At 40.4% G+C, this 23,591-nt stretch overlaps 1 protein-coding gene and 1 long non-coding RNA gene across 3 annotated transcripts; both read left to right on the forward strand.

The window, feature by feature from the left end:
* The first annotated feature begins 3,739 nt into the window (after positions 1-3,739).
* Positions 3,740-16,812, forward strand: LOC109217352. Of its 2 annotated transcripts, XR_002066620.1 has the most exons (7): positions 3,740-3,914; positions 5,567-5,771; positions 5,928-6,019; positions 6,106-6,194; positions 6,276-6,636; positions 16,516-16,565; positions 16,655-16,812. It is a non-coding gene; the product is annotated as an uncharacterized LOC109217352 (long non-coding RNA). The 2 variants fall into 2 exon arrangements; XR_002066619.1 differs by lacking the exon at positions 16,655-16,812 and having other exon boundaries at positions 16,516-16,647.
* Positions 16,813-19,965: 3,153 nt separating this feature from the next.
* Positions 19,966-23,491, forward strand: LOC109217350 (condensin-2 complex subunit H2-like; the record flags this gene model as incomplete). The annotated part of the gene is made up of 8 exons (XM_019381592.1): positions 19,966-20,459; positions 20,609-20,708; positions 21,891-21,985; positions 22,075-22,217; positions 22,289-22,754; positions 22,876-23,051; positions 23,129-23,302; positions 23,405-23,491. Coding segments are annotated over exons 1-8 (1,419 nt in total), but the record flags the coding sequence as incomplete, so codon positions are not given.
* Between the last annotated feature and the right edge of the window lie 100 nt (positions 23,492-23,591).

Raw genomic sequence — 23,591 nt, forward strand, 5'->3', positions numbered from 1 at the left:
GCGCATCTGAGAAGGGAGGATCCTTGCACACTGGAGGTGCGGTCAGCCTGGGGACAATAAAAAGAAGAATGGTACGTAATTGCTTAATTTATTTTAATTTTCAAAGTATATCTATTCTATTTATTAATTAAAATTTATGAGTTTTCAGGAAAAGAAGTTGGGCCGTCCAATGAACCAAGATGAGCTATTCAAGGAGACTCATATTGTGAAGAAGAAGAAAGAGAAGGATGAAGAAAGGTGGGTCGAGGGACGAGCCTCGACTGTACATGTAAGTTTTCACTTTTCATTAAGTATTTTCATTTACTTTTATATAAATTTTGAAATACTAATTCAATTTACTTTTTCTTATAGGATCGCTTCAGAGTTGAAGCTGAGGAATTCATATGCAGTCAGCCACCTAACGAGTCGGGCGCGCCATTCAAACTTTCGGCCGAGGATGTTGAAAGACTATGGACGCGGGCTGCAGGCGGTCCAAAATGGGGGAAGGTATACGGCCTTCCTACTAAGACATTCCATCGCTATAGGTGTGGAATGCAAGGTATAGGGACTTCCTCGCAAGCCGAGCAACTTGATGGGGAGAGCCTCTCCGCTATGCGGGAGACTGTGACAAAGCTCACATCCGAGCTAGAAGCGTCCAAGGAAAGAGAAAAGCTTAGAGATGCTCAGTACATTGGCGTGGTCGCTCAGTGCCAGGGCATGCAAGAGCAGATAAAAAATCTCCTAGCTGGATCTTTTTCGATTCCCCGGTCTCGGCCATCATCGCCAAAGGCTGCCCGTCCCCGTGCTCGTTCGTCCCGTCCTCCAAGTGGCCGTTCCTCCCGTCCTCCCCGTGATCATTCTTCCCATCATCGACAAATAGACCCTTCTCAATACCGTGATGATGATGAAACTTCATCAGAGGGTAATGATAATGATGTACCAAACAATCAATGAATTTTAGACAATTTGAACTAGACAAATACAATTTGTTTTCCATTGGGTTGTAATAAGAGTTAACTTAGTTTGGTAGTTCTATTGAAATTTACACTTTCTTGGTTTTAATGTAGCTTTTAATGTTGTTTTTGTGTTGTTGTTGTTGTTGGGTTGTTGTTTGGTATTCTTATTGGAATTGTTGTTTGAATTGTTGTTGTTGTTGCTTGTTAGGGTTTTGGTATGACTGGCAGGTGGTGTAGCTGCCAAAATAGGCAGTTTCTGCCAAAATAATACACAGAAAAGCGACCAACATTGGTCTCTATTTGGTCGCTTTTCACGTTCAAAAAAAATAAATTTCTGGAGAATAGCGACCAACGCTGGTTGCTACTTACCCAGATTTCTACAAAAAGCGACCAAACTTGGTCGCTATTTCGTTAAAAAAATAAAATTTCTGGTGATATAGCGACCAACGTTGGTCGCTAAAGTACAAAAAATAAATTAAATTCATGTATTTAGGGACCAAAGTTGGTCGCTAGTTTAATAAAATATATAAATTATTGAATAAAAAAGCGACCAACCTTGGTCTCTAGTTTTCAGATTTTAAAATATAATATTTGGGTTAGAGACCAAAGTTGGTCGCTTCTTAATGATTAATAATAAATAAATAAAAAAAGTATTTTATATTTAGAGACCAACTTTGGTCGCCAAATTTATATTATTAAATTAATAAAGCGACCAAAGTTGGTCTCTATAGTCAATATCCGGAATATTTGGTCCATTTAGCTTAGAGACCAATGTTGGTCGCTAATTAGCGACCAAGTTTGGTCCCTAAATAAAAGAGACCATCAATATAGCGACCAGGCATGTTTGGTCGCTTTTTGGTCGCTTTTGGGCCTATAAGCGACCAACTTTGGTCGCTTTTTGTGGTCGCTTTTTACCGGATTTCTAGTAGTGCATATTTCTTATCCATTGTTTGGTTTGTTGTATAAAAGCATTGCACAATTTCTAAAAGAATTGTTTGTTCAAAAATACCCTCAAAACCAGTCCATCACTCTAACTTTTTAAAAGAAACATATGTTGATAAATGTTTTTATATGAAAAAGTTTAAAAATAATTATTTAATTTGTCTACCTATATTGTAATATAGAACTAAATATTTATTATAAGAAAGGAAATATGCTAAGTATTTATTTATTTACTAGAGATATAATTTTATTTTTTACTATTTGGATTATTTTAAACTTGCATTAATATAATAACTAGCATATTTTAATCAAGCATAAATTTTGAAGGACAATTTTATCTTTAACTAAGCTAATGCATGCATTAAAACCCATTGCATTGCTAATACCATGGTTTTCTATGCATTAATTATGCATAGGATAATACCAAATAGGATGTATAACTAATGCTTGCATATAACTAATGCACATGTTCAAAATGTCTACCAACAAGATATTATTAATACACAAAGCTAATGCATGCATTATTTTATCCAATGCATCCTTCCAAATGACCCTTAATTCTTTTTCTATTCAGTATAGAAATCACTTTTCTTGGTGAACTTGGAATCCAATTGTAGTTAATTTTGATCATTAATTGCTCTTCAACCAATTTGCGAATTTGATTTACGACATTGTTTTGTAAAGCTCACAGTCAAAATTATATGACAAGAGAATGAACAATTAATGAGTTACTAACTTATATCAAAAAATTGTCAACTGTGCTAGTTAAGTATGATAATCAGCTTAGAACTTAGTACAAACATGGATACTAAGTGTTCGACAAATCTGTGTAATATAAGGAAGAAAAGTTCGGCAAGTTAGTAAGCTCCAAAATGTCGATCAAAATAATAAAGATTGAAGATTGAAAAAATTCGTTCTCACGTATACAATAATTCAATGGTTAAGAGATCATAATTTGAACTGCACTTGTAATGACTCGACCGGTCGTTTTGCTTTCTAGAATTTCGCTCCCCTAAATAAGATTTTCGGTACTTGCTTTTACTGATTTATGACTTGCAGGGATGAGTAGTTCAGAATTTGGAAGAGTTTGGGTTGAAATCGGAACACTTGGTTCCTTAAGGATGGCCTAAAAGGCCAAGTTTGACTTCGGTCAACATTTTGAGTAAACGGCCTCGGAATCGGGAATGGTTTCATTAGGTTTGTATGGTGATTTCGGACCTGGGTGTATGATCGGATTGGGTTTTGGATGACCCGGAAGCGTTTCGGCGCCTAATAGTGAAAGTTGGTTCTTGAAGGTTTTGAAAGATCTTTAAATTTGGATTGGAGCGGGTTTTGATGATAGCGAGGTCCAAGCAGAATTCCGAGACCGTGAATAGTTCCGAAATGTCATTTAAGACTTGCACGCAAAATTTGGTGTCATTTCGAGTAGTATAAGTACGTTTTGGGCATTGGAAGTAAATTGAAGAACTTGAAGTTCTTAAGTTTGATTCAATTGGTTTTAGGGTGTGATTCTTAGTTTTAATGTTGTTTTGGGCGTTCCGAGAGTCACTACAAGAAAAAGCCTTATTTACGACCAACTTTTAGGGACGAGTTAATAATCCTGTCGCTAATAATATATGTATTGGGACGAGATTATATTGCGGTCCTTAATGCTATATTTTATTGGGAAGGTATAAAATCTGGTCCCTAAAAAAAAAAAAAAAATGGTCCCAAATTATAATTGAGAGGCCTTGAGTGTGAGAGAGTGCCGCCAAATCTAATACCAAAATATTAAAAAACTATTATTTTCTAAAAATTAGGCGCCAAAAATAAAAAGTAAAAGGTTCTAAAAACTAAAATAAACCCTCTGTATTCTCAAAACATAGTACCATCAAAACATAGCAAAGATCTAATCTCCGCCTACTTTAGCGCCTGTTTCCATCAAAACACAGTAAACCCTCTGTTTATCTGTATTTTCTCAAAACACAGATTGTGAATCTGGTCGTGTGTGAATTCAACTCTGCCCTAGTTTCCATGTCGCTCGTTTGAGAATCCTAGGTATGCCTCCTCTTTCAAGTTGCTCTTTTTCTTCTCTAAGTGTTCTGATTTCGCTGATTGCAGCTTTATTCGAGTTCTTCTTCTTCTTTTTTTTCTTCTCTAACATTAAAAAATTAGTAAGATTTCATTATCTGTTATTTTTTCGTTTATATAATCAGTGGAAAGATTATTGGGTTGGGATTCCTGATTTGGTAATTTAATTTTCTGAAGTGTATTCAAGTTTGTAGCCAAGAGTATGACTGTGCATTTTGAGTCATTTTAAGTCTAAGCAGCTAGATAACAATTTTGACATGGCTGATAAATCTGGAAAATTTATCTCCATGACTGAGGAAATGATAATACAGTAAAGACGCATATTATTTAGTTGAATACCTATGTTCCTGTTTGTGCCTCTATGTATGAATCAAAACGAGTGAAACGAATCTCTGATTGATAATTGTTAGTACTTTTAATCGGCAATTGGAAATTTAGCTGACAACATGTGATGCAAATACCATAATGCTTACAGTTATTGGCTATTGATAAACCGGCAACTATAGGTTAACGTCTAAGCAATTCCGAAAGCAGTAGACTGGAAAGTGAATCTCACACTGTCATAGAACAACTTCTGGTTTGCTGCCTATTTTTTAAAACAATTACTCTCCTTCAGGCTCTTTTCTTGTTCTTTCGCCCAAGAGCATGTTATTCCATCAAACTAATCTGGTGAAGAGAAACCCAATTTATTCATATGAATATTCCTAAATGTGTACTTGGTCAGTTCTTGTCTTTGAGGGCATATAAGTGCCTTGGACATGATTATACAAATATGGCATTTGCTGTTTAAATATTCTTTAATTCAAAATTCATTGCTTCTTAGGGTAACTTTTGTTGGCACTTGATATTTAACGTTTAAGTTGTAACTCTGCTATGTGACAATTATTGTCCAAGTAGAACATTTGCAGACGTTCAAAGGTGTAATTGGTCCGAACTTAGCCTAAGTTAAAATACTAATACATAACTGATTTAACCCTCTACAACTCAAGGTAGGTGGTATAGTTGGGATCCGTTCCCTTAAATCAAAGGTGCCGGACTCGAGCTTTAGTAATGGAGAATATCATATCCGTGCATAAGTACAGCACGGATCAGTGTCAGTAGACGAAGAAATTTGGTTAAAGAAAAATATGTTAAGGTCTCTAAGGAAAGTTCTATTGTGATGTATGGTCTTTTGAAAACTTCAAAACCATTTTCCCTTCAAGTATTGGGTATTGGATAAAATAACAACCATGGGGAAATCTCAGTTAAAGACCTCTGACTCTTTAATGTCGGTAACTTTTTAAAAGTGTATGCACTTAACTCTAATGACAAATGAGTTATTTCCAATTTTATGTTGCCAGTTACCACAAGCATACAGTAACAGTATTAGCTGTTTTTATCTAAACTTATGTGCTCAATTACTTAACTTGCTCTGTATAATTGTAGGAAATTAACTAATTCAATAGACTTCATAAAAAGTTCCACTGCTAGAGAGTTGCTAGATAGAATTTCAAATTAAATACAACTATTAGCACATATTCAAAATGCGACAGATTCAAAATGCACAGTTAGGATCAAAATGCAACAGATTTGCTAAAACTGAACTAATATAAACTCAACCCATATTCTGATTATTGTAGGTTAAATTTGAGAGTGTTGACATGAATGATCATCGTGATCATATCTTCGGATGGATGAAAGAGTTATGGAACAAGAGGACACTTGCATGCAAAATATGTGAAGGATAAGCCAATCCAACAGGCTCTTAAGAATATTCCAAAGGGACTAGACAAGAAAGAATGTGAGTGGTTAATAAAGGAACATTTTTCTTCAGAAAGTTTTCAGGTATTCCAAATAATTTAATAATCTATTTCGCTAAAGTATCTGTAGCCTGATTTCCCTCCCTAGCACTAGATATTTTTCTACTATATCTCGAACCTGAGTATATTGTTTAAGTTTATTAAATTTATTACATTTAAGCTTAATGTTACACAAATATAGGCGAGAAGCAACATAAATGCGGCAAATCGAGCTAAGTTGAAGACGCTTCATCATATTGGTAGCAAGCTATTCGAGAGATTATTTATCAAAAGGTATTATCATAAATCATTATTTTCCTAAGAAAATATTTACCAGCTGTTATTTGACATGTTTGCCTTTGATGTAAATGGCGGAAAAGATGGCAATCCACCAGATTAGGCAATAATTTTCTTCGAGACCCATAAAAAAGATAACAAGCTTGTTGAACCTGAAGCAATTGAAAAACATGTATGTTTGGTAAATTGAATTTGTAAATTACTTGAAAGTATTATGGATTCTGATTTAAATGTATCTTTATATATTTTGTAGGCTCAATCGAAGAAATAATTCAATCAGATCCATCTCTACCTATCATAGAGATTATAGAAAAATGTTGTGGACCTCAAACTCGTAGCCATGTGTTTGGCTTTGGGGGTGGAGTAAAGGTGAAAGACTTGAAAGGTGGAACTTCTTCAAATACTGAATTAGTGTCCGCGTTACGTTCAACTCGAGAAGACAACAAGTCTTTGAATGAGGAAAACAAATCCTTGCAAGAGCGCTTGTCTACCTTAGAAGATGACATGAAAGAAATGAAGAAAATGAAAGAGTTCTTCGCTGCTCAACAATCACATGTCCCGCTTACGACATCGCCCGTTTCAACTGAATGAACACTGTTTTGTCTACTGACCAAGTTAGTAACAATATACCCAACTTTTTAATTTATATAGTTGTTTTCGTATAATCAATTTCTATATTACAGATTCTAGCAGTTTACTTTTTTAAAAACTTTTGCAATTCATTAGTAGTACCTGAGAAGGGCAAGAAGTAATAGCCTACAAAATAGTGATTGAAGCTAGATATGTATTGAATGTACAATGGTGCAGTAAGTAGTTTGGCAATCTATAAGCTTATAAGATGCAGTAAACCATTGCTAGAGGCGAATGATAAATAATAGCCAAAAGCAATATATGGGGAGTTATCCCTTGCTGTAAATTTGGACAACTTGGATGGAAAGGAACCATAAATATTTTGATAAGCCTCATCTGTCTTCTGTAGTACTTAGATGCTCGCGGATTATTTTTTTGTGGTGTAGTAGAAATGTTATAAATAATTTTGGTAATATGGTGAAAGTTATCCCTTAGGCTTATCTTGCCTTTTTCATTTAAAAAATGTTATAGGCCCCTTCCATATTTTGAACAACTAACTTAGCAAGACTCGGTGCATACTTTTTGCTTTTCCTCCTAGACACAATTACATCAATTAGTTGTTGCACTAACATTAGTGATACATGCTTAGTGCTACGATCCGAATTTCCCACCATCGGGGGTCGTGATGGCGCCTACTAGTAGGAGCTAGGCAAGTCAATTATCAATTACCTCTTTTAGCAAACATCGTCAATATTAGAAACAATGAAGCATTTGATAATAAAGCGGAAGTCTCAAATATATTTAACTGAAAGAAATGTGGAAGTTTAACAAAATCATCTACCCAAGACTGGTGTCACAATACTCACGAACGTCTAGAGAATACTAAATACAAGGTTCGAATGAAACATAAAACTGTTTGCTTCGGTACAAATGATAACAAACTGAATAAAATAGAAAGGGACTCCGGGCCTGCGGACGTTAGCAAGGCTACCTCGAATGTCCCCGGACTGAAGTCAGCTCCCGAATCCTCTACTGCTATCCAAAAGCTGCTGCTCCGGCGTTGTGATCTGTGCAAAAAGATGCACAGAGTGTAGCATCAACACAACCGACCCCATGTGCTGGTAAGTGCCTAGCCTAACCTCGGCGAAGTAGTGACGAGGCTAGACCAGACTACCAGATAAACCTGTGCAGTTCCGAAATATATTGCAGAAAAATAACAGGAAATAAGCAGTTTATAAGGGAGGGGGAACATGCTGTGGGGAGGCAACAGTTATAAACAAGGAGTCTAAATTCTAAGGTTATAACAGCCAACAGAAACTTAAATCCGGAATAAACACACTTAAGCTATAACTTGTTGCGGCGCGCAACCCGATCCTCAATCATCACTGTTGCGGCGTGCAACCCGATTCATAATCATCACTGTTGCGGCGTGCAACCGGATCCATATCATTTAGTATTGTTGTGGCGTGCAACCCGATCCATATATATATCATTTATCATTGTTGCGGCGCGCAACCCGATCCATATATTTATATTATTAATCCTCACCCAGGCAACAGTCGAAAATAAGGGGCAAGGGAGTAAACAATTAGTGAAAGAAATCCCGGCAAAGGGAACACAATAACACACTAAATCCCAGCAAGGGAGAAAAGTCAATAACTCAATATCCCGGCTAGGGAGAAAATTATCATCTCAATAAAACGTCCCGGCAAGGGAATAACCAATATCTCTTTCTTTTGCTTTCATTTATTACTCTATAACCCACTTTATCATTTGAGCCATAGCTCCAAAGAATCATTTCATATCATATACCTTCACAATTCGCAACACAACTCAAGCCAATGCTCCACAGAGTCTAATAATCATAATCTCCGTCTCATGCTCTTTACAGTATATAGAAATCATCAAATAAGCATGGGAACATCACAACAAGTTCAGGGTAATCTCAATATAAGGACACATGGTCATGCTAGACACCAGTGTATAGATACTCGTCACCATGCCTATGCACCGTACTCGACAAATAGCAATTAGCAAGTAAGACTCTACTCCTATTCCCTCAAGCCAAAGTTAGACCAAACACTTACCTCAACTTCCACGGCTAAATCAATCCACAACGACCGCTTTCCCTCTCGAATTCGGCTCCAACTCAATCAATCTATGAAATAACGACCTTACAACATTAATATAAGCTAAACAAATCAAACCCAATGCCTAAATATAGTTTTCTAAGCCTTCTTCCCAAAATTCCAAAAATCGACCCCGGGCCCGCTTGGTCAAAACCCGAGGTTCGAACCAATTCCATATCACCCATTCCCCCACGAGCCCGAATATACAATTTGTTTTCAAATTCGACCCCAAGACGAGGTCTAAATCGAAGAAAATCGAAAAGCCCTAACTCTACCCATTTCCCCCAATTCCAACCCTAGATTACATATTTTAGGCTTAGGATTTCAATGGGTGATGATAGAAAATGAAGAAAACGAGTTAGATAATACTTACCCAAGAATATTTGGTGAAGAATCGCTCTACAAGTCGCCTAGGGGCTGTGGAGAAGAAGAGCTCGTGTGAAATTTGGAATAATCCCGTCACTATTCTGTTTTTAGGCTTTTAAAATAACTGACAAAAAATGCCCTTCGCGTTCGCGGGAGCAAGGCCGCGTTCGCGAAGGGTTGACATAACAGACTATCGCGTTTGCGATGAGCATGATGCGAACGCGAAGAGAAAGACTGGAGGGGGTCCAGGAATTGTTATACGCGAACGCGTGAAGAGCCACGCGAACGCGATGAGTAAACTGGTGAAGTTACGCGTTCGCGAACTGTGGAATGCGAACGCGAAGAAGGAATTTCCGGGGGTCCTGAAATTGGCTTATGCGATCGCGAGAGTTGTGACGCGAACGCGAAGAAGGGGACCTGGGAAGCATCGCGAACGCGAGCTGAAGGTCGCGAACGCGAAGAAGGGAATGCCTGTGCAAAAATTGCAGAAAATCTGTTATAAGTCCAAAACTACCCCGAACACCTCCGAAAACACTCCCGAGCCCTCGGGGCTCCTAACCAATCACACACACTAACTCAACAACATCCTACGAACTTAACCGTGCGGTCAAATCGCCAAAATAACATCAAAATCAATGAATTAAACCTCAAAATCATCCCTTTTTCATCAAACTTCATAAACTTTCATTTTTTTGATTTTTAGGTCCGAAACACGTCAAATGACGTCCGATTTCAACCAAATTTCACAGAAAGCGCTTAAACCACATATAAGACCTGTAACGGGCGCCGGAACCAAAATACGGGCCCGATACCAACACGTTCTAATCAATTTCCTTTTCAAATTTCCATATTAATTTCTGAAAAACAATTTCACTGAAAAATTTATTTCTCGGGCTCTCGACCTAGAATTCGACTCCGGGCATATGCCCGAGTCTCATATTTTTCTACGGACCCTCCGGGACCGTCCAATCACGGGTCCGGGTCCGTTTACCCAAAATGTTGACCAATGTCAACTTTATTCATATTAATATCAAAATTCATCAATTTTTACACGGAATTTATATTTATGCTTTCCGGTTACGCGCCCGGACTGTGCACGCAAATCGAGGCAAGCCTAAATGAGGTTTTCAAGGCCTCGGAGACACATAATGAGTGAGAAAACAGGTGATGACCCTTTGAGTCGTCACATTCTCCACCTCTAAAACAACCGTTCGTCCTCGAACGGACAAAAGAAAGAAGTACTTGAGTCGGGAAATAGATGAGGATAACGGCTCCGCATATCGGACTCGGACTCCCAGGTCGATGCCTCAGGGGGCTGACCTCTCCACTGCACTCGTACTGAAGGAAAACTCTTCGATCTCAACTGTCGAACCTGCCGGTCTAGAATAGCCACCGGCTCTTCCTCATAAGACAGATCCTTGTCCAACTGGACAGTGCTGAAATCTAACACGTGGGCTGGATCGCCGTGATACCTCCGAAGCATGGACACATGAAAAACTGGATGCACGGCTGACAAGCTAGGCAGCAAAGCAAGCCTATAAGCCACCTCTCCCACACGGTCGAGAATCTCAAATGGGCCAATGAACCTAGGGCTAAGCTTTCCCTTCTTCCCAAATCTCATCACGCCCTTCATAGGCGACACTCGGAGCAATACCCGCTCACCAACCATGAAAGCTACATCTCGAGCCTTACGATCTGCATAACTCTTTTGCCGCGATTGAGCCGAACGAAGCCTGTCCTGAATGATCTTGACCTTATCCAAGGCCTCCTGAACTAAATCTGTACCCAACAACCGAGCCTCCCCCGGATCAAACCATCCCACTAGGGACCGACATCGCCTACCATACAACGCCTCATAAGGAGCCATCTAAATGCTGGACTGGTAGCTGTTGTTGTAGGCAAACTTCGCTAAAGGCAAGAACTGATCCCACGAACCTCCAAAGTCAATAACACAAGCTCGGAGCATGTCCTCCAATATCTGAATAGTCCGCTCGGCTGTCCGTCCGTCTGAGGATGGAATGCTGTGCTCAACTCCACCTGGTTGCCCAACTCTCGCTGAACTGCTCTCCAGAAGCGCGAGGTAAACTGCGTACCCCGGTCCGAAATGATAGATACCGGCACCCCATGAAGGCGAACAATCTCTCTGATGTAGATCTCGGCTAACCTCTCGAATGAATAAGTGGTTGCAACAGGAACAAAATGCGCTGACTTGGTCAGCCTATCAACAATGACCCAAATCGCATCAAACTTCTTCCGGGTCAATGGGAGTCCAGTAACAAAATCCATAGTAACCCTCTCCCACTTCCACTCGGGAAACTCAATCCTCTGAAACAGTCCACCAGGCCTCTGATGCTCGTACTTAACCTGCTGACAGTTCAAACAACGAGCCACATATGCAACAATATCCTTCTTCATCCTATGCCACCAATAATGCTGTCGCAAGTCCTGATACATCTTCGCGGCGCTCGGGTGAATAGAATACCGGGAACTGTGGGCCTCCGCTAAGATCAACTCTCGAATCCCATCAACATTGGGCACACAAACTCGCCTCTGCAGTCTCAAGACACCATCATCATCTAAGGTCACCTTCTTGGCACCTCCACGCTGCACCGTGTCTCTCAGGATACACAAATGGGGATCATCAAACTGCCGACCACGGATACGCTCCAATAATGAAGAACGAGCAACCGTGCAAGCTAACACTCTGCTGGGCTCAGAAATATCCAACCTTACAAATCGATTGGCCAAGGCCTGCATATCCAAAGCAAGCGGCATCTGGCTGGCCGGAATATAAGCAAGACTACCCATGCTAGCGGACTTCCTACTCAATGTATCGGCCACCACATTGGCCCTCCCCGGGTGGTATAAAATGGTGACATCATAATCTTTCAGTAACTCCAACCACCTCCTCTGCCTCAAATTCAACTCTTTTTGCTTGAACAAGTACTGAAGACTCTTATGATCTGTGTACACCTCACACGTCACACCATATAGATAATGCCTCCAAATCTTCAAAGCATGTACAATGGCTGCCAACTCTAGATCATGAACCAGATAATTCTTCTCGTGGATCTTCAGCTGCCTCGAAGCATAGGCTATGACTCTGCCATCCTGCATCAATACTGCACCAAGTCCAATACGGGAAGCATCACAATAGACTGTATAAGGCCCTGACCTGTGGGCAAAACCAATACCGGTGCCGTAGTCAGAGCTGACTTGAGCTTCTGAAAGCTCGCCTCACACTCATCTGACCATCTGAACTGGGCACCCTTCTAGGTCAATCTGGTCATCGGGGCTGCGATAGATGAAAACCCCTCCACGAACCGACGATAGTAGCCTGCTAAACCCAAGAAACTCCGAATCTCTGTGGCTGATGCTGGTCGAGGCCAGTTCTTGACTGCCTCTATCTTCATCAGGTCCACCTGAATACCCTCTGCTGATACAACGTGACCCAGAAATGCTACTGAACTCAGCCAGAACTCACACTTGGAGAACCTGGCATATAACTGACTATCCCTCAGAGTCTGAAGAACCACCCTAAGGTGTTTCTCGTGCTCCTCCTGGCTGCGGGAGTACACCAAAATATCATCAATAAAGACTATCATGAACATGTCCAAATACGGCCTGAACACTCGGTTCATCAACTCCATGAATGTTGCTGGGGCATTGGTCAACCCAAATGATATGATCAAAAACTCATAATGTCCATACCGAGTGCGGAATGCTGTCTTAGGGACATCAGACGCCCTAATCCTCAGCTGATGGTAGCCAGATCTCAAGTCTATCTTTGAAAACACCTTTGCACCCTGAAGCTGGTCGAACAAATCGTCAATCCTCGACAGTGGATACTTGTTATTTATCGTCACTTTGTTCAATTGCCGGTAATCAATGCACATCCTCATCGAACCATCCTTTTTCTTCACAAATAACACCGGCGCACCCCAAGACGAAACGTTGGGTCTAATGAAACCCTTCTCAAGCAAATCCTACAACTGATCCTTTAACTCTTTCAACTCTGGCGGGGCCATGCGATACGGCGGGATAGAAATGGGCTGTGTGCCCGGAGCCAAATCAATACAAAAATCGAGATCCATGTCGGGCGGCATACCCGGCAGGTCTGAAGGAAAAACCTCGGGGAACTCCCGAACAATAGGAACAGAATCAATAGAAGGGACCTCTGCGCTGGAATCGCGAACATACGCCAGATAAGCTAAACACCCCTTCTCGACCATGCGTCGAGCCTTCACATCTGAGATAACACTGCGAGTGGCATGACCTGGGGTCCCTCGCCACTCCAAACGGGACAAATCTGGCAAAGCCAAGGTCACGGTCTTGGCGTGACAATCCAAGATGGCATGATACGGGGACAACCAATCCATCCATAATATGACGTCGAAATCCACCATGTCTAAGAGCAATAAATCAACACGGGTCTCCAGACCCTCAAACACTACTAAACAGGAACGATGAACTCGGTCGACCACTATAGAATCACCCACCGGTGTAGATACATATACAGGATCACCCAAGGCATCACTAGGCATAACCAAGTACGGTGCAAAATAGGATGACACATACGAATACGTAGACCCAGGGTCAAATAGCACTGAAGCATCCCTATCACAGACCAGAATAGTACCTGTAATAACTGCATCTGAAGACTCAGCCTCTGGCCTGGCTGGAAGAGCATAACACCGGGGCTGGGCCCCACCTCCCTGACCCATATCCCTGGGACGATCGGCTGCTGGCTGGCCTCTACCTCTGGCGGTCCGAGCTCCACCTCTATGATCTCTACCTCTACCTCTATGGCCTCTACCCCCGCCTCTAGCTGGCTGGGCGGCCTGTGGATCACCTGCTGCCTGAATCATAGGACGAGGACCCTGCTGCTGTGACTGAGCACCCCTCAACCTCGGGCAAGCCCTCCTGATGTGACCATACTCACCACACTCATAGCACCCGCCTGAATGCTGCACCTGAGAAGACTGAGATTGACCCTGTCGACCTGAATGACCACCTCGGAAGCTCTGAAGCGGTGGTGCACGATAGGCTGCTGATCAGAATAATGCGACTGAGACCCACTACCGCCTGAAGTACCATGAGAGACCTGGAGAGCTGACTGAAAGGGCCTCGGAGGATGGCCTCTACCAAAAGAATCTCTACCTCCAGACGAGGTACCACTAAACCTACCTGAGTGACGGGGTCTCTTATCCGACCCATGACCACCTCCCTGTGACAGAGCCATCTCAACTCGGCGGGCCGCCTCCTGAAACGAGATCTCACTCCCTACGCCCATATCCATCTGGAGACGAATCGGCTGAATCAACCCATCAATAAATCTCCGCACTCTCTCTCTCTCTCTCTCAGTGGGGAGTATAACAATAGCATGGCGAGCTAGATCAATGAACCGGGTCTCATACTGAGTGACTGACATGGAGCCCTGCTGAAGGCGCTCAAACTGCCTGCGAAGAGCATGTCGCTGAGTAACTGGGAGTACCTTCTCCAAAACAACTCTGCAAACTGGTCCCAAGTCAGAGATGGCGACTCTGCTGGTCTGGCTAAACAATAGTCCCTCCACCAAGTCTTGGCGGATCCTGCTAGACGAAAGGTGGCGAAGTCGACCCCATTGGTCTCCACAATACCCATAGTCCAAAGAACCTCATGGCAGCTATACAAGAAATCCTGGGGGTCCTCTGAAGAAGCACCGCTGAATGTGGTGGTGAAGAGCTTGGTGAACCTATCCAGTCTCCACAAAGCATCTGCGGACATAGCCGCTCCATCGTCGGTCTGAGTCATAATACCCGGCTGAACTGCCACAGCTGGCTGAACCACTGGAACCTGAGCCTGGGGAGCTACCTGCTCCGGAATACGTGTAGCAGGAGTCTGAACCCCTCCTCCAGCCTGAGAAGTGGCTGGTGCTACTGGAAGCAAACTCGCTCGAGAGACGCTCTCCATAAAGCCTACCAACCTGATCAAAGCGTCCTGAAGAACTGGGGTGGCTATAAACCCCTCTGGGACCTGAGCTGGGCCCACCGGAGCTGCTGGGGCTGGAACCTCCTCATCATAATCAACATGAGGCTCCGTCTCTGGGACTGCTGCTCGGGGCTGAGCTCTGGCACGGCCTCGGCCTCGCCCTCTACCCCTCGTAGGAGCTACTGCTGGGGGCTCGGGCTGCTGTGCGGTAGAAGAGGAAGCACGTGTTCTCGCCATCTGTGAAAGAACAGAGTAGAAAGACAATCAGTATTTGAGAAACAGAATCGCACGACAAGGAAGAACAAAAGTGAAGTTTTCCTAACTCTATAGCCTCTGGGGGATAAATACAGACGTCTCCGTACCGATCCCTCAGACTCTACCGAGTTTGTCCGTGAGTTGTGAGACCTATGTAACCTAGTGCTCTGATACCAACTTATCACGACCCCCGAGGATGGGAAATCCGGGTCGTGACACTTAGCTAATCATTTTACCAAACACATACACCTACTCCACAATTCAACTGAAGGCATTTTTGACATAAAAGGCATAAGTGAAGAATGAAATTTTTTTTTTCGTGAAACTTAACTGCAATTAGCAAGCTGGTCTGCTACAGTGAATATTTTGTGAGACGGATTAAAGATATTGAATTTGGACAAAACTGACATCATGGATTTTACTACTCATCTCTTTCCATGGAAACAAAACTGCAAAATGTTTAGTCCACCTGTGCTCTTGTTAAGAGATATCTAGTGTTTCTCTATGTAATTTTTTTGTGAAGTCATTACTAGAAACTTTATGTGCCAATAAGAAATAGGCCCTTAAAAAGAGTAAGTTATTGACTCAAAATCCAGACAGATCAAAGGTCATTTAAAAGAAGAATTATAGGTTGATTCTGGACCATCTTACATTGAACATTTAACAAACTGACCAGTACCTCAAGGGCCTGACATGATCATATATACAGAGACAGCAAACGATGCTGTCCACGCACTTATTTTCTGTCAGGCAAAGCTGCTGTTTAATACCTTACAAGTGATTTCTCCTCAATATCAAAATTTGAAACTTGTTTCTTTCTGCGGCTTATTTGACATGAACGAGTCAGGAAGTGGTAATATTCAAAACATGTGAGAATTCTAAGTTAGAGAGCTTAATCTGAATTTTATGAGAAACTGCCTCATCTTATTTTGAGTTATATTGGTAGAACATGATTTTGAATGTCCTGTTTATTTGTTGTATGTCATGTTTGTTCCGTACGTAAGTGGTAAGGACCGTGCTCAGTAGAAGCAGAAGATATGGTTCTCTTATGATTAAAGATACCAGTTCGTGATGTTGTTGTCTTTTCATAATATTTGTTCTCTTAAATGGTAAATCTCGAATTGTTGTACCGGAATTGATCGAACCAAAGTTTGATTTACCATCCCAAGGCTTTTCTAATTAATTTTTCTTATATTCCTATAGCCTTGTTGATGTTGCTCTATAACACCTGGTGAATTTAGACTGCTTTTGGGGTAAGCAGTTAACTATTGCTAGTTTAAATTTACATATGATATTTTACCAATAGTTATTTATCATATTTTTAAACTTTTGTACTTTCAAGTTTTGAAGATTGAAGCTACAAATCAAGATGCAAGTTTAGAAGATGCACAAGCTCATTTATTATTTTGTTAGGACTGTTATTCAAAACTTGATATCCTATCAGGATGTTAGCTAAGTTTTTTAGTTAAGGTGTTGAGCAAATATAAAAACTAACATCATCATGGGATGTGAACTTGATATATTATCTTTTTATATCTAGATTTTTAACAATTTGATATTTATTAATAAAAATAACTCTTTGTGGCATTGAGCTTTAGGACTACTCATGGCTAATATATATCGCTAAATTACAGCATAATCTAGGACCAGTGAAAGGTTGGTCGCTAAAATGGATTTTATATATATATATATATATATATATATATATATATATATATATATTTCAACGTCTATTAGGGACGAGATATGTAATCTCTAAAACTATTTTACGAATAGAATTATTGCCCGTCCCTAAATCATTTTAACGACCAATTTTTTTGACCCGTCGTTATTGACTTTTAGCGGCGGTGGCTATTATGACGGGTTGCGACTAGCTTTATCCCGTCGTAGTTTCTCCTTAAGGGACCAGATTTGGCCTTTTAAGGACCAGATTTCCCTTCCCTAAAAGCCGTTTTTCTTGTAGTGAGTTCGAGCGAGTTCGTTTCATGATTCCAAACTTGTAGGTATGTTCGGGCGGGGCCCCGGGGGCCCCGAGTGCCAATCGGTCGAGGCTCGGACCAAGTTGAGAATTTGGGGCGTAGCTGAGTGAACCAGATCTGTCATAACCGCACCTGTGGTGGGTCAGCCGTAGGTGCGAGCTCGCAGGTGCGGGCTAAGTCTCATAGATGCGACCAAGGGAGGGCAGCCCAAATTCCGCAGGTGCGGCCCCTCCTCTGCAGAAGCGTTAAAGCTCCCGTAAAAGCGGTCCCCAGACGGCCCAGGAACTTTCGCATAAGTGGATTCTTGTCCGCAGAAGCAAGGGCGCAGATGCGGCCCTTGGACCGCAGGTGCGGAAAATTTGGAGGCAGCGAGGTTCATTTAATACGGGACTTGCATCAATTTTTACACATTTCACTCATTCTTTGGACGATTCTTGGGAGGGATTTTCACCTAGCTTTTGGAGGTAAGTAATTTCTACCATATGTGAGTTAAATACTTAGGTTATGAGTAGATTAACATGTAAAAATTAGTGAAAAATAAGGGTTTAGAGGAAGACCTAGGGTTTTGTTAAAAAATGAGATTTTTCCACGAAAATGATTATGAAACTTAGTGAAAATCATATATTATGTTCCTATCACGATCCGGAATCCCACCTTCGGGATCGTGATGACGCCTAACATTTCACTTGCTAGGCAAGCCAACGATAGAGAATTCTGTCACGACCCAAACCTATGAGCCGCAACGAGCACCCGGTACCTTACTTAACCAAGTACCAACATAACATATCTTTCTTATTGTACTTTCATTGGCAAATGGGCAAAACGGGCCGTCATGGGCTAACCAGAATAAACATAGGGGAATACTCAATATAGGACAACCCAACCTGATATAAAACTTATACATGTGATATACGAGCCTATAAGGCCAACACGATAATTTGTAAACTCAAAACATAGGCCAGCAAGGCCATACAAGCATTCGTATACATGACATCTGTCTACAAGCCTCTAAGAGTACACACTTAGCACAAATGTCAGGATAGGGCTCCGCAATACCAACAATAGCGTCTAAATCATACTGACAAACAAGCAACTTCGGAGCAAATGGAGCGCACCAACATCTTCTGCTGAGCTGATAGCCTACTTGGAGGACTCTTGACTATCTATCAGGACCTGCGGGCATGAAACGTAGCGTCCCCAGGCAAAAGGGACGTCGGTACGAATAATGTACCGGTATGTAAGGCTCATAAATAAGTACATAAAAGACATGGAAGAAATATAGAGTAAATGACTCAACCTGTAAGTCTGGATAGCTCTGTAAATCATGAAATACTTATAGTGTCACGCATATGCGTATGAATGTCATGTCGTGCATAGGTACATGTGTTCATAACATCATCAAATATCTGAGGGCATCCCATCATATCATTTCGGCCATTGTGGGCAAAATCATTAATGTATACCAGATGATCAGGTGGTGGTGTGTATATAACGCCGTAACCTTCTCCCGTATCCCATACACATATAATAGACATATATACGCGTATATAACGCCATCAGATCATGAGTCAATGTACATGTATAAATGAATATGATGCATGAGAAATATGTCAATAAAATCTCTCGGAATGTCATAAGACCATTATGCCTTTGAGTAATAGCATGAAATAAATTTTTTCAACGTACGTATTTTTCTCAGACCCATGAACAGAAGACGTAACAATAAGACACATGAAAATTCAAGAACATAGGTACCTCTAATACTCCTATGAATAGAGTTATTTTGTGGAAATTGTGCATTTGCTCGTTTAATTTGTATCGTATAGATCATGCCAAAAGGAAAGAAGGGATAACCTTAACATCCTAAGCCGATTCTCTTGACAATCCCTCTCACATACGGCAATTGCGACAAATATAACGGCGGATCGAAGTAGGAAAAAATCCGTGTGATGGTCTTGAGAAAGATTATACTGGGCTCCCTTCGAATTACAAATCCCGTTACCATTACGTCGTATAACTTCGCATGAAGCTTAAGATCGTTACTTGGTAGATGTAAAACATCTCACTTTTGTGAATTTGATCCCAATTTTCCATCCCAAGAGAGCAATATTACCTGCCTTTTGTAACATATGATTTAATTGAATGAGAAAACAATAAAGAGAGACGATAAAAATGAGTAAAAAGTCTCAAGATTACCACCGTCGTTAATTCTTAACCATAAGTGACCCCGTAACCGATGCCTTGGCATTTATCAATCTCTATTTTAGCAATTGCACTCTTCTTTCTTGCTCTTATCATCTCATTCATGACTCCCATGGCTTTGCTTGATTAAGCAAATCCGTTTTCCATCCCGTTCTTTGTGAATTTGAGAGTTACTTATTATAGGGTGGGCCCTACTTGCAAGATGACTAAACCAACAATTTTTCTTAAATGTGACACCTTGCCAAAAGGGGTAAGAGTCACCTATTTGGGTGCTGCCACGTTGGGGTTGGGGGTGGGGGTAGGTGGGGGGTTGGCTTATCTAAAATTACCACTCTTTTCTTTAATTAACTTGTTTACCCTCACTAATCCAATAATTAATCAATTACCCATATAATTAAGTATATAATTTGTATATATTTTATAAGTGGTGTGTTCTTCTTCCTATTCCAGTCAAAACTTAACTTTATGTAAAAAAAATACTAGTATTTATAACTTAATTGCATATTTTGCTTACACTCCATATTCACATCTTGGAGCGGCAAAAAGTAACCCAAAAATTTTGAATCTCCTCTTCTCTCACTCGCTCACTCACACTGAACTCCCAATTTCTGATGGCTCTCCGGCGATTCCTCTATTACTCTCTTTCAAAAGCTTCAATTGGGTCACCGTAATCTCCAGATCTGAGTTCACTCCTGTTGAAAAATCGGGTCTTTTTGGCATTTGGGTGCTCCAAATATCATAATTTAGGGTTTCCTAATGATTCTTTTTGTTGTTGGTTTTCTCATGAGATGAGAAAAGAGCAAGAAGAACCGAGCAGCAGCGGGTTTCATAATTTACAACCACATCGAGACCTCGAATCGAATTGGGGGGTTGACGTGGCCAAAAATTTAGAAGACTATTTGCTTAAAATCTGTTCTGGTGAAATTGCTGATGATGCTCATTGCCTTTCTGTCAATTTTGCTGAAGGTTGATACTTTTATTTTTTTTTATTTTCAGCATAATAATATTTTCTATTTCATGTGGTTCCTAAATATGTAATTTTTATTTCAAGAAAACGAAGAAATTTTCCAGGTTGTAGTATTAATGTTTCTTTTTTTATTATTTGGGACGTGTAGCTGCATTGCTGCTTCAGGGATCAGTTCAGGTTTACAGCAGGAAGGTTGAGTATCTGTATTCACTGGTATTACATGCCTTGGAGTTCATTACCCAGAAAAGGTTCTCTCTTTCTTACGATTCTTTTAAGTACAACTGTTTTTTGTTTTGTTGGGTGGTAAACAGTTTTAAACTGTAATTCCGTGGCTCTTTTTGTCTTCTTTTACCATGTAATATGTCAAAGATCAGTTGTGCACTGCATTTTTTATGTGGGGTTTTGTTAGCTCTGCTTGAGCTTCATTATGGGATTAGCTGCTGTGACTGTTAGTACTTAGGTCCTTCAACAATTAGTAACACATTAGGAGTGTTAAGACGATGATGTGATAGCTGTTAAACAATCTGATCATGGGCTTGAATTTATTTGTTTCCTAGAAAACTAGAGCTTCCTTGAATTTCATAGTATTCATGAGTAGAACCTTTTGCTACACTTGTTAGTTGAATTTAAATTCCAACCTGGAGATAATCAATTGGGAGAGTTGTATTGATCGGTGGCCGGTGGTCACAATGAGATGTGCGCATTACAGTATCTTGATGACATTCCTCATACTTCTGGTCTGAAATTTAGGTTATTGATGTTTACCTATATTTTTAATAGTGGGTATGTCAACTGAGGAATTAAGAAGCAAGTTATATTAAAGTATTACACGAAAACTTGTGCGAGGCAATCTGAACTAACTGAAGTTAGGAGGAGCAATGGGGTTTCTGAGACAAGTGTGAAATGCTATGGGACTTTATAAGTATCTCTCTCGAAAAAGTAAGAATTGAAGCTCTTGCAAGATCTGATCACATCAAATGCTTTTCACAAGGATACCATTCTCATTACTCTTCCATCCCCATCTATGTATCACCTTTTTCCTTTTCGAGACATCTGAAAAGGATGTCACGGTTCTACTAATAATTGTTTCTACTAGTTTCACAAATTTTAAGAATTCAGTTACTCCAAGTTAAACTTTGATATTGCTGCTTCTTATTTGCTACCACTGCCACCTATATGATACATAAGCAAAATTGATAGTTTAGACTACACGGTAAGTGGAGTTGTGTCATAAAAAAATGTGATGAAGGCATTAATTTGGTTCCGATCGTGAGGGCAGGCTGCTGGAAAATAATTCATCTAACTCGTTGTTGATACGTTATGTACTTCACTGCAAAAAAAAATATTGCAGTACACCTCATAATACTGATTCAGTGCTTATACACGAAAAAAACTGAAAACCAATAATGTCATATTTTCCATAAAATCAGCGAACAGGACCACCCAGAAAGCGCATCAGCACAGGCAGAGGAAAAATCTAATGATGAAGAGAATGATCCATTCTGGGTCTCAGAAGAAATCCCTGGTAGTTCTTTATTTCTATGCTGTTTGGTTGAATAACTACAATTCAAAATCACCGTCTTCATCATCATCAATATAAATTTTGTTTTGCAGTGGAAGCAAAGAACATGCTCGATAGCGCAACCCATAGGGATTCTTCACTGACCCAGTTAGTGAAAGCCCCTGCAAATCTGGTTGTCTGTGAAGGTGATTGCCTGGACTCTACTGGAGATTCAGGAGAACTAGAGTCTTACTTGGTATGGTACTGTTTCTGTCTGCAGTAGAAGTAAAGTTGCTGTTATGTTAAGTAGTTATGTATTACTTGCAGCTGGCTACATGTGATCTTTACCAAGATTTTATTCTGTTGGACTCCTGTGATGCTGTAGCAGTGGATAATTTTTTGAACAACGATGATATTGCAAGGAAGGGGCTAAACAATAGCTGCAGGGGTGGTTCTGTAGGTTCCAAACATCGAAAGAGCTTTCTCTCTCCCACTAGAGTTTCTGAGAGCACTGCCAACAAGTTTTCAGCTCAAAAGAGCCACGATGCTAATTTTTGTATGTCACCAAGGGTTGAGCCTGAGTTTGGTCCTGCAAGTTATAATGGTGATTGTAACATGCCTGATAATTACCATAATGGTAATTGTGATAGTCCTGATAATTACGACGATGGACATGGAGGTGAAGATGGATACCCAGAACCTAGAGATTCAGATGACTCAGACGATGAAGACCCATGGAAACCCTTGAATCCCCATGAACCTGGCGATTTGAAAGTAAAACCTTACAGAAAAGGTTGCAAAGCTTCCTTTCTTATTATGTGCTTCTCTTTAACTGTTAATTTTGTGATCTAATATATATATATATATATATATATATATATATATATATATATATATTTCATGCATTCAAGCAGTTAATTTTAGTAGAAGGCAGGGTGTGGATTCCAGAAAACGTGCATCTTTGACTACAGAGTTTACACTTGCAAGATTACATGGTACCACCAGTTCAGACCTCAATGATATATGGGACAAAAAATATTGTGCCATGAAAAAGCAGGGAGACTCACAATCTCCTCCTCCTTATGAGAAGGTTTTGTTTGTTGATCTTGTATTTGTGTGTAATATTGCATGTTCAAATTGTTTCATTGTACTAGGTTTTTTTTGCAGCTGCGAGAATCACTTATAAGGGGGGTGAACGAAGATTATGATGACCTGTTTAGTCCTAAGGAAAACAATGAAGAAAATGAATATGATAGTGGAGATCATGATTTTGGGCAACCTGATTACGACGTACCAGAATTGGCAGATGCGAATGAGGATGTAGCTCAACACGGTGAAAAGGTTTGGTAAACTACATAAGCTGTTTTACTATTTTAGAAATGTGTATTCAAGCTGACTCAATCTGGCATGGACAAGTTATGCTCATATATTCTCATTCTGCAGCATAAAGATTATGATTCACCCTTTGACAATGGCGCTCATGAATATCCCGATGCTCATAACCTTGAAGATCTATGTCGCTCCCACTTAGTAAGACTAAAAATGCTATTTGTTTTTAAATTTGTGATGCAAAAGATAATGTTGTTAGATGTATTTTTATATGATATGTTTGCTAGCTTGTAAACCCCCC

This window comes from Nicotiana attenuata, unplaced genomic scaffold (genome assembly GCF_001879085.1).
Source record: "Nicotiana attenuata strain UT unplaced genomic scaffold, NIATTr2, whole genome shotgun sequence".
Lineage (NCBI taxonomy): Eukaryota > Viridiplantae > Streptophyta > Magnoliopsida > Solanales > Solanaceae > Nicotiana > Nicotiana attenuata.